Source organism: Oncorhynchus nerka, linkage group LG22, assembly GCF_034236695.1.
Source record: "Oncorhynchus nerka isolate Pitt River linkage group LG22, Oner_Uvic_2.0, whole genome shotgun sequence".
Taxonomy (NCBI): domain Eukaryota; kingdom Metazoa; phylum Chordata; class Actinopteri; order Salmoniformes; family Salmonidae; genus Oncorhynchus; species Oncorhynchus nerka.
In genome coordinates, this window is record NC_088417.1 from 53,193,773 (window position 1) to 53,207,836 (window position 14,064).

A 14,064-nucleotide genomic window follows, 5' to 3' on the forward strand; every position below is an offset into this window, starting at 1 on the left:
AACGACGAGTTGAGTTTTTACCAAAAAGTTATATTTTGGTTTCATCTGACCATATGACATTCTCCCAATCTTCTACTGGATCATCCAAATGCTCTCTAGCAAACTTCAGAAGGGCCTGGACATGTACTGGCTTAAGCAGGGGTACACGTCTGGCACTGGAGGATTTGAGTCCCTGGCGGCGAAGTGTGTTACTGATTGTAGGCTTCGTTATTTTGGTCCCAGCTCTCTGCAGGTCATTCACTAGGTCCCCCCCGTGTGGTTCTGGGATTTTTGCTCACCGTTCTTGTGATCATTTTGAACCCACGGGGTGAGATCTTGCGTGGAGCTCCTGTTTGAGGGAGATTATCAGTGGTCTTGTATGTCTTCCATTTCCTAATAATTGCTCCCACAGTCGATTTCTTCAAACCAAGCTGCTTACCTATTGCAGATTCAGTCTTCCCAGTCTGGTGCAGGTCTACAATTTTGTTTCTGGTGTCCTTTGACAGCTCTTTGGTCTTGGCCATAGTGGAGTTTGGAGTGTGACTGTTTGAGGTTGTGGACAGGTGTCTTTTATACTGATAACAAGTTCAAACAGGTGCCATTAATACAGGTAATGAGTGGAGGACAGAGGAGCCTCTTAAAGAAGAAGTTACAGGTCTGTGAGAGCCAGAAATCTTGCTTGTTTGTAGGTGACCAAATACTTATTTTCCACCATAAATTCATAAAAAATCCTACAATGTGATTTTCTGGATTTTTTTCTTCTCATTTTGTCTGTCATAGTTGAAGTGTACCTATGATGAAAATTACAGGCCTCTCTCATATTTTTAAGTGGGAGAACTTGCACAATTGGTGGCTGACTAAATACTTTTTTACCCCACTGTACCTGAAAGGGGTAGGCTAGGACATCTATATACTTATCTTGAACAGGATTATCTATTTTGGATGCAATTTGATGTTACTGTAGCATAGACTATGGTGCAGCAAATGTACCTGTCACAAGGAAAAAAGTTACCAGATGATGCATGCATTGTGAACTGCGCTCCATACTGAGATGCGCTGTCTGTCCGATAAATCTCGATAACTGGTTCCCACTATTAAAACCTATTCTGTTTTACACATCTCTGATGTACACAGATACCTCACTGATAGGGTGATAGTGGAGTAAATGTTTGGCATACAGTGCATTTGGAAAATATATATTTCCAGATTTTGTTAGGTTATAGCCTTTTTTTTTATGGATTAAATTGCCCCCCCCCCCCCCCCCCTACCATCAATCTACACACAATACCCCATAATGACAAAGCAAAAACAGGCCTTTAGACATTTTTGCAAATGAATAAAAAATATAGATTACATTTACATAAGTTATCAGACCCTTTACTCAGTACTTTGTTGAAGCACCTTTGGCAATGATTACAGCCTTGAGTCTTTTTGGGTATGACGCTACAAGCTTGGCACACCTGTATTGATATATGGCCAATATACCACTGCTAGGGGCTTTGTTCAGGCACTCCACGTTGCGTCATGCTAAGAACAGCCCTTAGGCGGTGTGTTCTATTTAAGCAATGAGGCCCAAGAAGGTGTATATGGCCAATAAACCATGGCTAAGGGCTGTGCAGCCTTTTCACATTCAATCACTGTCACTCAAAGACAAGTGTAAGATACACTCAACAGTGTTAAAATATCTGCTTCCATACTGTGCCAGGCTGTTGAGTTCAGACAGTACGTTATTGATGATGATAATATCTGATATAATATCTGATATTTCAATATCTAACCCCTATTACATACATATCTGGAGCAGGTGCTATATGTCATATCATGACCCTGCCCTCAAGAATGCTATCGAATTAATTTTAATGTTTTATTGTGCGATATTTGATGCCTGTATTGCATTAATCATTTTTTACATTTTATTTTTACATTTACGAGCGTTTATGTACGCTTATTCTCATGTTGTATTTTTGGTCTCTTCTCCTTCGCTACTTCTGTGCTGTGTCAGAGGAAGAGGCGAAGCGAGAGATTTTACTCTCGCCTAACTCTGTCCAAAATAAACCCAATGTGTTTCTATGGGCTTATTTTGGACCTATACTTGTATCCTGCCTTCCCGCAGTTTGGACAACGACTCCCATTGTTAGGGTGGAGACATGAGCATCTCCCCATTATATACAGGTCTCTGTCCGGGTGCACCTTTCCATTAACACACACACACCAAGCCCCTCCTCCTGCCACTCACAACAACCAAGATGAGAGATCTTCTTCTTCCTTTCTGACAAGCGGTTTAAACTCACTAATTGCATTTCAGGTAAGGGCCCAACAAAATCAGTCATGAATTCAGAAACACACTGAGACTCAAATTGCGCGCAGACCAGAACCTACAAAAACGGGAGTATCAATGAACATTGATTCCTGAAAATGAATGCTCAGTTTATTGAGTGCGGCATTTTAGCCAAATACTGTTATTATTTGTCTAGTCTGTGTTAAAGCATAAAACGCAACTATATAACGAATTGGCAAGTCGTTCTCATTCGGAGAAATACGGATGGCCACTCGACATTTCAACATCTGAACCAAGTGGACAGGCTAGCATTCTGTTCAAACTGTTGCAGACGGACAGAAGGGCGTGTTTATAACAAGTCAACTGGTCTACCTTGTTAGCTACAAAATAGATCCAAATTGGCTCAAATTATTACAGAGCTGCTAACTCTCACTCATTGGCCGTGAGACACACGCTATTGACCCTCGCACGCCACACCTCTTATATATCACGCAACGCAAATGACTGCTTTTATTTTTCTAATGAGTCCATTGTGTAGTGTGTTAACTTTTCAACTGTGCTCCATATTGTTTTGACATTGTAGCATCTGCGACTTCAATTTTACATCAAGAGCAGAACCTCGATCATTGTCTTGTCTTGTCACAGCACTGTGAACCGCGGCACATTGAAGCATATGATTGGTCTTGTTAACCTGTTGCGACGAGCAATCCCATATCCGGGAGCGTAATTATAGCCTCAAGCTCATTACCATAACGCAACGTTAACTATTCATGAAACTCGCAAATGAAATTAAATAAATATATTGGCTCACAAGCTTAGCCTTTTGTTAACAACACTGTCATCTCAGATTTTCAAAAATGCTTTTCAACCATAGCTACACAAGCATTTGTGTAAGAGTATTGATAGCTAGCATAGCATTAAGCCTAGCATTCAGCAGGCAACATTTTCACAAAAACAAGAAAAGCATTCAAATAAAATCATTTACCTTTGAAGAACTTCGGATGTTTTCAATGAGGAGACTCTCAGTTAGATAGCAAATGTTAAATTTTTCCAAAAATATTATTTGTGTAGTAGAAATCGCTCCATTTTGTTCATCAAGTTTGGCTAAGAAAAAAAAATGAAAATTAGGTCATTACAACGCAAACTTTTTTCCAAATTAACTCCATAATATCGACAGAAACATGGCAAACGTTGTTTAGAATCAATCCTCAAGGTGTTTTTCACATATCTATTCGATGATAAGTCACTCGTGGCAGTTTGGTTTCTCCTCTGTTCTAAATGGAACAATGCACGCACATGGAGATTACGCAATAGTTTCGACGGAGGACACCGAGCGGACACCTGGTAAATGTAGTCTCTTATGGTCAATTTTCCAATGATATGCCTACAAATACGTCACAATGCTGCAAACACCTTGGGGAAAAGACAGAAAGTGTAGGCTCATTCCTTGCGCATTCACAGCCATATAAGGAGACATTGGAACACAGCGCCTCAAAAATCTGGCTCACTTCCTGTATGAAATGTAATCTTGGTTTCGCCTGTAGCATTAGTTCTGTGGCACTCACAGACAATATCTTTGCAGTTTTGGAAACGTCAGAGTGTTTTCTTTCCAAAGAAATTATATGCATAGTTGAGCATCTTTTCGTGACAAAATATCTTGTTTAAAACGGGAACGTTTTTCATCCAAAAATGAAATACTGCCCCCAGAGGTTCAAGAGGTTAAATACAGGATCTAGGGGGTTGGAATGCGCATTTAAAAAAAACACCCCTCAAGATCAGAGTGGAGCTGAATGGAGAGAACGTTCTCCGCAGCACGGTAGCACTGTTTTATGTACAATGGTGTCAACACAATTAGGTTGCTGTTACTCCGGGTCCTATTGCAGAATGCAGCCTTTTGACAGCATGTACAAAAGTTGATTTAATCCACACTTGCAGTCCCCTCGTTTGACGATTGGCAGGCTGTGACAGCTAAAAGGCAGCTACATACAGTATGTTGTAGCTGGGAAGTTTGCTAGGGTGACCTGATTTGTAACTATGAACATAATTTTGTCAAAGTTATTGTGAACCCAAAAGTGGACGTTTGATTCTAGAGGGGAGATAATGAAAATAAACATAATTTGGTTATGAGATTTTATTAGCAATGTACTTTATTTAGTCTGATCAATGGAACAATTCTTATTCTTAACAATGGGCTAAAATAAAGGGTAATTAATGTGCTTGTCAGCAAGAACACTAATGTTATTCCCCACACTGACATTATTGTATTCTGCTTCTTCCCAATTCTGCCACTGTAATCACATATTTGAAATCTGATATGACTACTCTTTGAAAATGAATTATATCAGGCTATGTATTTCTGCAGCCATTCACGGGCAGTTTTGAATAAGTCCTACATATTACGTCCTGCATATTAAATGCTCCAGACCTCAAATATATATTTTGACATTTTAGTATTGTGCACATGCTAGACAGAGATGGTAGCGGGGCTCACAACTCCTAAACTCATCATATTTTGTCTATGTAGAGTCAGATGATGGCAAGAATCTTCAACTCGTTGGCATTAACCACCTAAATATTGATATTCATTAGATTTTTCTTCAAGGTTGGGTGATTTTGATCAATTAATTGTTATAACAAGAACATTTTCAAACACCCAGCAGTTGGGAAACAGATCAGGGGTGGACAACCATTCTGAAGAGCAAGCAGGATTTTATTCCAGCCCTTTAAAAAAAAAGTTTTTACCCCCTTTTCTCCCCAATTTCGTGGTATCTAATTGTTAGTAGTTACTATCTTGTCTCATCGCTACAACTCCCATACGTGCTCGGGAGAGACGAAGGTCGAAAGCCATGCGTCCTCCGAAACACAACCCAACCAAGTCGCACTGCTTCTTAACACAGCGCGCATCCAACCCGGAAGCCAGCCGCACCAATGTGTCGGAGGAAACACTGTGCACCTGGCGACCTGGTTAGCGTGCACTGCGATGAGACAAGGATATTCCTACCGGCCAAACCCTGCCTAACCCGGACGACGCTAGGCCAATTGTGCTTCGCCCCATGGATCTCCCGGTCGCGGCCGGCTGCGACAGAGCCTGGGCTCAAACCCAGAGTCTCTGGTGGCACAGCTAGCACTGCCCTAGACCGCCACGCCAGCCGAGAGGCCACAAGCCATATTTTAAAGACAGTTCACCAAAATGTGTGTCCTTGCCTTGAAAGCAGTCTATGGACAAGGAGACTGCAATCTATGATTTGGTTACCGACTGCCATTAATATGAGTATTTCCTGTGCAGAGCATTGGTGTAGTGCAGGTGTGTCAAACTCATTCCATGGATGCCCTAGTGTCTGCAGGTTTTAGGCTTTCCCTTTCAATTAAGACTTACACAACCGGCGAGGGGAGTTCTTTACTAATTATTGACCTTAATTCATCAATCAAGTACAAGGGGGAGCGAAAACCCACAGACACTCGGCCCTCTGTGGAAAGAGTTTGACACTTGGTGTAGGTCTTATTTACAATGACGGCCGAGGAACAGTGGGTTAACTGCCTTGTTCAGGGGCAGAATGACAGATTTTTACCTTGTGAGCTCGGGGATTCGATCTAGCAACCTTTTGGTTACTGGCCCAATGCTCTAACCACTAGGCTACCTGCTACAACTTTCCACCGGAGAATAGGGATCAATCCGTGCTTCCGACCTTCCCACGGTTTCTCCCATTTGCCTGTCTCCCCATATAATTTCATTACCTTCTGAATAAAGTGTCAAACCACCTAAAAAATGTGTAAAAAATATTAGCATACTTTAAATTTCATCCCCCCAAGCATAAATACACTGCTCAAAAAAATAAAGGGAACACTTAAACAACACAATGTAACTCCAAGTCAATCACACTTCTGTGAAATCAAACTGTCCACTTAGGAAGCAACACTGATTGACAATACATTTCACATGCTGTTGTGCAAATGGAAGACAACAGGTGGAAATTATAGGCAATTAGCAAGACACCCCCAATAAAGGAGTGGTTCTGCAGGTGGGGACCACAGACCACTTCTCAGTTCCTATGCTTCCTGGCTGATGTTTTGGTCACTTTTGAATGCTGGCGGTGTTTTCACTCTAGTGGTAGCATGAGACGGAGTCTACAACCCACACAAGTGGCTCAGGTAGTGCAGCTCATCCAGGATGGCACATCAATGCGAGCTGTGGCAAGAAGGTTTGCTGTGTGTGTCAGCGTAGTGTCCAGAGCATGGAGGCGCTACCAGGAGACAGGCCAGGACATCAGGAGACGTGGAGGAGGGCAACAACCCAGCAGCAGGACCGCTACCTCCGCCTTTGTGCAAGGAGGAGCAGGAGGAGCACTGCCAGAACCCTGCAAAATTACCTCCAGCAGGCCACAAATGTGCATGTGTCTGCTCAAACGGTCAGAAACAGACTCCATGAGGGTGGTATGAGGGCCCGATGTCCACAGGTGGGGGTTGTGCTTACAGTCCAACACCGTACAGGACATTTGGCATTTGCCAGAGAACACCAAGATTCGCAAATTCGCCACTGGCGCCCTGTGCTCTTCACAGATGAAAGCAGGTTCACACTGAGCACATGTGACAGACATGATAGAGTCTGGAGATGCTGTGGAGAACGTTCTGCTGCCTGAAACATCCTCCAGCATGACCGGTTTGGCGGTGGGTCAGTCATGGTGTGGGATGGTATTTCTTTGGGGGGCCGCACAGCCCTCCATGTCCTCGCCAGAGGTAGCCTGACTGCCATTAGGTACCGAGATGAGATCCTCAGACCCCTTGTGAGACCATATGCTGGTGCGGTTGGCCCTGGGTTCCTCCTAATGCAAGACAATGCTAGACCTCATGTGGCTGGAGTGTGTCAGCAGTTCCTGCAAGAGGAAGGCATTGATGCTATGGACTGGCCCGCCCGTTCCCCAGACCTGAATCCAATTGAGCACATCTGGGACATCATGTCTCGCTCCATCCACCAACGCCACGTTGCACCACAGACTGTCCAGGAGTTGGCGGATGCTTTAGTCCAGGTCTGGGAGGAGATCCCTCAGGAGACGATCCGCCACCTCATCAGGAGCATGCCCAGGCGTTGTAGGGAGGTCATACAGGCACGTGGAGGCCACACACACTACTGAGCCTCATTTTGACTTGACTTGTTTTAAGGACATTACATCAAAGTTGGATCAACCTGTAGTGTAGTTTTCCACTTTAATTTTGAGTGGGACTCCAAACCCAGACCTCCTTTGGTTGATAAATTTGATTTCCATTGATAATTTTTGTGTGATTTTGTTGTCAGCACATTCAACTATGTAAAGAAAAAAGTATTTAATAAGAATATTTCATTCATTCAGATCAACGATGTGTTATTTTAGTGTTCCCTTTTTTTGAGCAGTGTATTCTGGCTGCATGAAGAAACATTTAATGTAGCCGCAGATTATAGGGTCCCCTAGGAAACACTGACCAACACTTTGGTTCCTACCCTGTCACAATAACTCCTTCCTGACATTTTAATTCGTTGTCATGTCAAACAGCACTGTATTCAAAGTGCCCACAATTATTTATATTATAACTATAGAATTAGAATAAACATATTTCCATGATTCCAACAGTTCACACACATTTTTTTTCATGTAAATCGCACGTCAAATCGCAATTGCAACATTTGGGTTACAAATAAGGCATCTATATTTTGCAGCCCTATGTGACAGTGTGGAAATTATCTAAAATGAGTGCAGGAAATTTAGAAATGTTATGAAAATGCAGGAAATTATTTGGGGTTGAATTAAACAGTATAAAACAATCAGAATGGAGAAAGACCCATTGAAATGACTTAGAATGTATGTGTTGCCACCCTAGGGTCATGCATTACTCACAAAGCAACTGTAGGAGTTTTATTTTTCAAAAACATAAAATACTGTCAAACAATTTTTAAATACCATGTTGTGATATTTTGGCCATTTCCCCCAGTGTGCATTATGCATGGTTCTGTTCATTTTTTAAAATTTATTTTTTACAAAAAGGGCATTTTAATAGACAGACTTGAATGCCAGATCAGTGATTATTTCAAAAAAGACAGATTAATCTATTTTTTATAAAATAATTAAATCATTAGTGGGTCTTATGGTTGTGGAAGGCACATATTTAGCCTAGGTATAATTTCACAATCCCTGAATTTATTATATTATTGCTGACTATTTGCAATGCAGTGTGTTTTACCTTTAATTGTACAAAAAGCTTATTTAGAGAACACTTAAATCGAGATGTATATCGTGAATTGCACATAACTGAAAAAATCTAGATGTGATTTTAGACCATAACTCCCAACCTTACGTGAGTGGCGTTTCATAAGAGGAATGCGCTGATTCTCAGGGAACGGGTCAGTTCCACGCTGCTTTACGTAATGATTCGGCGAAAAGCGACACTTTGCTTTCGTAAGATTATGGTGCTGTGTTTGTGGTTGTTGGGTTTCCTGTTTGTTTTGAGAGTGGATGTATTACTTTTTCTTAACACCCCCTCTAGCTGGTATTCTGCGTACAGATTGAATGTGACTGTAGAGTGATGATGGGCCAATTAGGAGTAGGGTCGAGTTCATTGGACCCCAAATGGCAGAAAACGGGGAAGGGAATACCTGGACTGGAAAGCTAATTTTCGTTCACGGTTGCAAAACCCTTTTCGGCTGTGTGCCCTAATGAGCACAACCCTGGTATGCCAAATATCTGCTTTCATTAAAAAAAGAAGCTCTGTTCCAGGGAAAGGTTTGATTGGGTAATGTCTTACATTGCTGTACCCCAGGGTCGTATTCATTACTGTACACCGTAGCAACACGTTCTATAACGGAAAATGAAAACAACGTTTCTTATTGGTCAGATCCCTCCATGTTTCGCGCTGTTTGATCCTTAGTGAATGCGACTCAGTTTTGTCATTCATTCACAATATTCTAGAGAAACGCATGGCAATGCTTGAGCTAGGACCAACTGTTGCTTTAGTTTGCTAAATGTGCAAGCAACAAACATTGGACGTTATTGACTTTTGATTGACATAATGCCATACGCATGACATAATGCTTGTCCATACCATGTTATAGGTTTTACTTATGACATTGCACTGATATTATGCATTATATTGTCAAGCTAAATTCACATGTCAAGGTGGAAGAAGCCAATGCTGTAAGGCAAAGTATAAAAATATATGGATGGATAAATTGATCTATATAGAGATATCGCCAGCGGATATATCATGCATTTCCACCACCCTCCTCTCAGTCCTCATCCTCCTCTGTGAATGGGGAGAACGTCTCGTCCTCTGCCGTTTGACGTCTCGACAAGCATGAGATACTTCGTGACGTCTATTGAGTCCGAGGGGGCGTGTGCTGTGTAGTAAAACGAAAGGGCACTGCACACCGACTCTAGTTTATTCAACCCACACTGAGAGAGGTGGAACCTTATACAACCGAATCGGCCTCAGTCTGCAGGCAGTGATATTCCAGATTGAGTTTGGGGTCTAATGGTATTCTGGTAGGCGAAGTGCCGGTTGGGGCCTATATGTTACTGTTTATTTATAAATAAAGGCTAGTAATATAGGCTTGACTACCTGATCTATCGGGTTGTCTCACTTCTGACGGACTGCAAATCGCGACAATTTATCATCAACGCCTGTTTTATTTGATCATTAAAGTGTTTCGAAGGATTCGAATTGAACGCCTTGTCCTCGATGAGAGGAACATTTTCCTTACCAAGTGCAAGCACGTTACACCGGGACCAGCTACTGTTGCACCCGCGGTAGACAACTTTTCAGCATCGCCACCTCTAATTGATTGTATCGTCTGCTGTATAGACCGTAGCCTACACCGCCATCATGCCTAGTATGCGACATTCGTACACCGTCACCGTGCCGGAGGAGCCGCCGGTCACCGCATTCCCCTTCCTAAAGACTGACCTGCGCAGGAAGAGTCCTCCAATGTCGCGCTCAATGTTGGTGTCCACATTTGTGGGTCTTCTTATTAATCAAGCCAAGGTGAGTGCGCCTAATCGGTATGCAAGCAAAGGCATATTCAGGTAGCCGGTGTCCAAATTGTGACTGAGCGAATATATTGTCAGAACATTTTTGATATTAGGTTTATGGGCCTATTTCATATTTACATTTATCATCGGATAGATTTGTTTTAGTTACAGGCGACATTTCCATCAACAACATAAACCTCAGGAAAGGATCATGTTGGCAGCTATAGTCTACGTACTTGCATAACAATGTCACTTTACCCTGTCAGCAACAGATTAAATGTGTTATGAAATTGCTTTTAGAGCTTGAGCCCTTTAAACTACACTTTCCACGTTGGAACTTGGAATCATGACGGGTCCGTGGCTTAGTTATTGATTTGCCAAAGCAAAAGTGAAGCAAGGCTAACTTAAATTCGGCACCTGTAGGTCGAATAGGCAAGCCTACATCCTCTCCAAAAAAAGTTCCATGTTATTTCGACACCCGTGATAATATAAAATAATAGAATTACACTTTTGTGTGGTGGAATGTTGTCATCCTACACAGGCCAATATAGGCTCAAGGTTGTTGCATTGTCAACAAATGCAATCGTTTCAATCCAATAGGAATAGTTTCACATTATGTTCAAGTCATCGGGCATCTGAAAACAGTGCTCGAAACAGCTGCCTGCCTGTCAATTTACTGTAACCTCGTGCAGTTTATTTGGTTATATAATCTGCAGTTTAGCAGTTCTTACAGAGCTCGGAGCATCCTGTACACAAGCGTTTCTCAACCAGGACCCCCTGGGTTACTCTGGGAAGTAACAGCAAAAGGTTGGGAACCACGGCTCTAAACTGAGTAGGAGTTTGTGCACCGCTGGCCGTAAATGCACATAATATAGGCCTGCTTTCTTCCGTTCCAGCTGTTCTTTTTTGGCCCTGAATGTAGGCTACACTGTACAGTACAGAGAATTAGTGACTGGGACAAATTTGTGCCTTTCCCTTCTGAAGCTCCAATGCAACATGCACTATAGTCTACTGAAAGGAGAAGAATTAGGCCTAAAGAAAAAAGATAATCTGATGTGGCACAGACTACGTTAACACTACACAGTACTTTAGTCGTTCTTGAAATAATGTTTTTTTTTATATATATATATATATATATATATATATATATATATATATGGATAATGGCCTAAAGGCCTGTATAACATACAACATAGACAGGGGCCGTATGTATCAAGCATCGAGGTACGATTTTGATTTAGGATTAGTTTTGCTTTTAAGATCATACAGAATATGATTACATGGACATGGGGGAACTGATCCTAGATCAGCATACCTACTCCGAGACCCTTTATGAATACTGGCTCATTAATCCTTACAAGAATAACCCTGAGGAAATGACAGGATGACCCCTAGTGGACAAACCAAAGGCTCACAGTGCCCGATAGCACCCTGTCTATCAGTCAAGTTCAACACAAAACCTCGCAATGAAACACCAAACAAACCACCATTCATAATCATTGCCATCAGTGACTGCGGCTTAGCCCTTCAAAGTCAAATGTACCGCAGTATACACTTGACCAAGAACACTGTCTTACCTCACCGTGTTCCCTGGTTGATAGAGGAAAGTCCCATCAGCACTTGTGGGTGAAGATAACCTGATTTTGCCTATTGTTACATAACCTCAACACACGTTAGGGTATCGAGAACACTGTTAACACCATTTGGCCTGTGTCACACTAACAATTAGGGGCGTGACGTTGTTTTACGACGTTGAACGAACACCAATAGATAAGGAATGTCAGCCTGTGTCTCCAAGAACGTCTCGTCTTATCTGTACTGCACAGTAAGCTGTGGGTGACTGGGTGCATGGGTCCTCAGAATGGGCTGAGGGCCTAAAGATATGGATGTCCTTTACGGGGGACATCTAGAGAGCAGAATGTTCCTCAGTCAGCACCGTCACAGTGACAACCAACGCATAACCGTAATGCAACATTATTGCTGCTTTGACAACATTATCAATGGTTCAAATACGTTATCAATTCTTTATCCACCACAGTTTTTAGTCTTATTGGTATGGGCAGTACAGTCCGCCTACTGTGTTGTGGCTGCTGGGTGGTGCACCATATGCCAACTTTATGTGGGTATGAGAGAGCTATGAAGCGGGTTTTGTGTGTGTGCGCATGCGTGTGTGCACCCAGTCACAAGTTGTTTGGCTGTGACTAGTCCTGCAAAGCAAGGTTGGAGAACACAGCGTTCTCACCACTCTTAGACTTTCAACCTGTGCCAACCAATGGAATATCTGCCTCCTCAGAACAGATGGGACGCTAGCCAATCAGGGCCCTTTATTGTTGGACCCCCCCCCCCTCCATGTTCTGAGTGAGCCACATGCCAATAGAGCCCATTCTCTACAGGTCTCTCCTCAGTAATCACTGTAACAGTGTCCCTGGCTCTGGTGCTATTTCTACCCAGGGTGTGAGAAACTGACCTGTGCATGCGGCTCAAGCCATATGGTCCGTCTCAGCGCTAACGATGAGGAGTGGGCCCAGACACGCTCTCTGAAGGGCCATGTAAAGCAGCACTGTCTGTACTCAGTACTCACACTCCAGCTCAATGAATGTGGCCTTTAGTCAGTGCCTGCACTGCTCTACTAGTGGAAAGTGAACTCTGAGAAAGAAGTATGAGGAATTTGGTACCTGTATGGGTGTGAGAAGTGACATTGTGGTGCTACATACTGTACAGTATGTGGAGTGGTTTGGGGTGGGACAGGAGATAGTCACTGACTCACATGCATCTGACTGCTGTTTCTACTTCATTCACAGTGTGTGTGTCTATGGCGTCTGTGTGTGTGCATGTTCCTTTTAGGCCTGTGTGTGCCTGACTGTTTGTGTTTATACTGTACCCACATGCACGTATGATGCCACCCCAGTCCTGTCAGCTGTGGCATCCGGCGGGTGCTGCCTCCCGTAGGTGTTTCATTCGTGAGCAGATGTACCGATGCACTTTCACCAAACCCTCCACTTCAATCTGGACTAGCCTAGCTAGAACACTAGAGGAATATTTCATATTAATATGTAACTTCCAAGAATTTCCAATTCCCAGAAATGTCCCTCTATTACAGCAATGTGTATTACGGGGACACATGTAGCAGTTAGCTCAGAAAAGCAACATTATCCATTAAACCTGCTTAACCCAGAACTGGTGTAACCCAGTATTCAGGGAAGATTGCGTTAACACATTATGGTGTGTGTGTGTGTGTAGCTATCTTAAGATGAATGCACTAACTGTAAGTTGCTCGGATAAGAGCATCAGCTAAATTATTCAAATGTTATGTTTCTGTATAGCACTTTATGACCTGTTGATGTAGAAAGGGATTCATGAATACATTTGATTGATTAATGTACAATTATATTAAAAGTCTATAGTTTATACAGTAAAGCAACTATATGCTTATGGCTTAACCCAGTATTCATAACCCAGTATTCAAGGAAGACCTGGTCTGTCTAGTGGGTTCCCGTAAAGTTAGACTTTGTGCACAGGGGCATTGTCGTGCTGAAACAGGAAAGGCCTTTCTCCAAACTTTTGCTACAAAGCTGGAAGCACAGAATCATCTAGAATGTCATTGTATGCTGTAGCTTTAAGATTTCCCTTCACTGGAACTCAGGGGCCTAGCTCAAACCATGATAAACAGCTCCAGACCATTATTCCTCTTCCACCAAACTTTACAGTTGGCACTATGTATTTGGCCAGATAGCGTTCTCCTGACATCTGCCAAAAACCCAGATTCATCTGTCGGACTGCCAGCAGGTGAAGCGTGATTCATCACTCCAGATA

The 14,064-nt window shown here is 42.6% G+C and overlaps 1 protein-coding gene across 3 annotated transcripts in view; it reads left to right on the forward strand.

Annotated features, from left to right (window-relative positions):
• Positions 1–14,064, forward strand: part of LOC115105332 (ubiquitin carboxyl-terminal hydrolase 2-like) — a 40,601-nt gene that overhangs the window by 14,497 nt on the left and 12,040 nt on the right. The window contains exon 1 of one of the 3 annotated variants that reach the window (XM_029627257.2): positions 9,622–10,264. The exons of the other annotated variants lie outside the window; for them this stretch is intronic. Within the exon in view, the coding sequence (XP_029483117.1) occupies positions 10,106–10,264 (159 nt within the window). The 5' untranslated portion in view covers positions 9,622–10,105. Of the gene's footprint in view, positions 1–9,621; positions 10,265–14,064 lie in introns of those variants that run through there. 3 annotated transcript variants of the gene reach the window in all.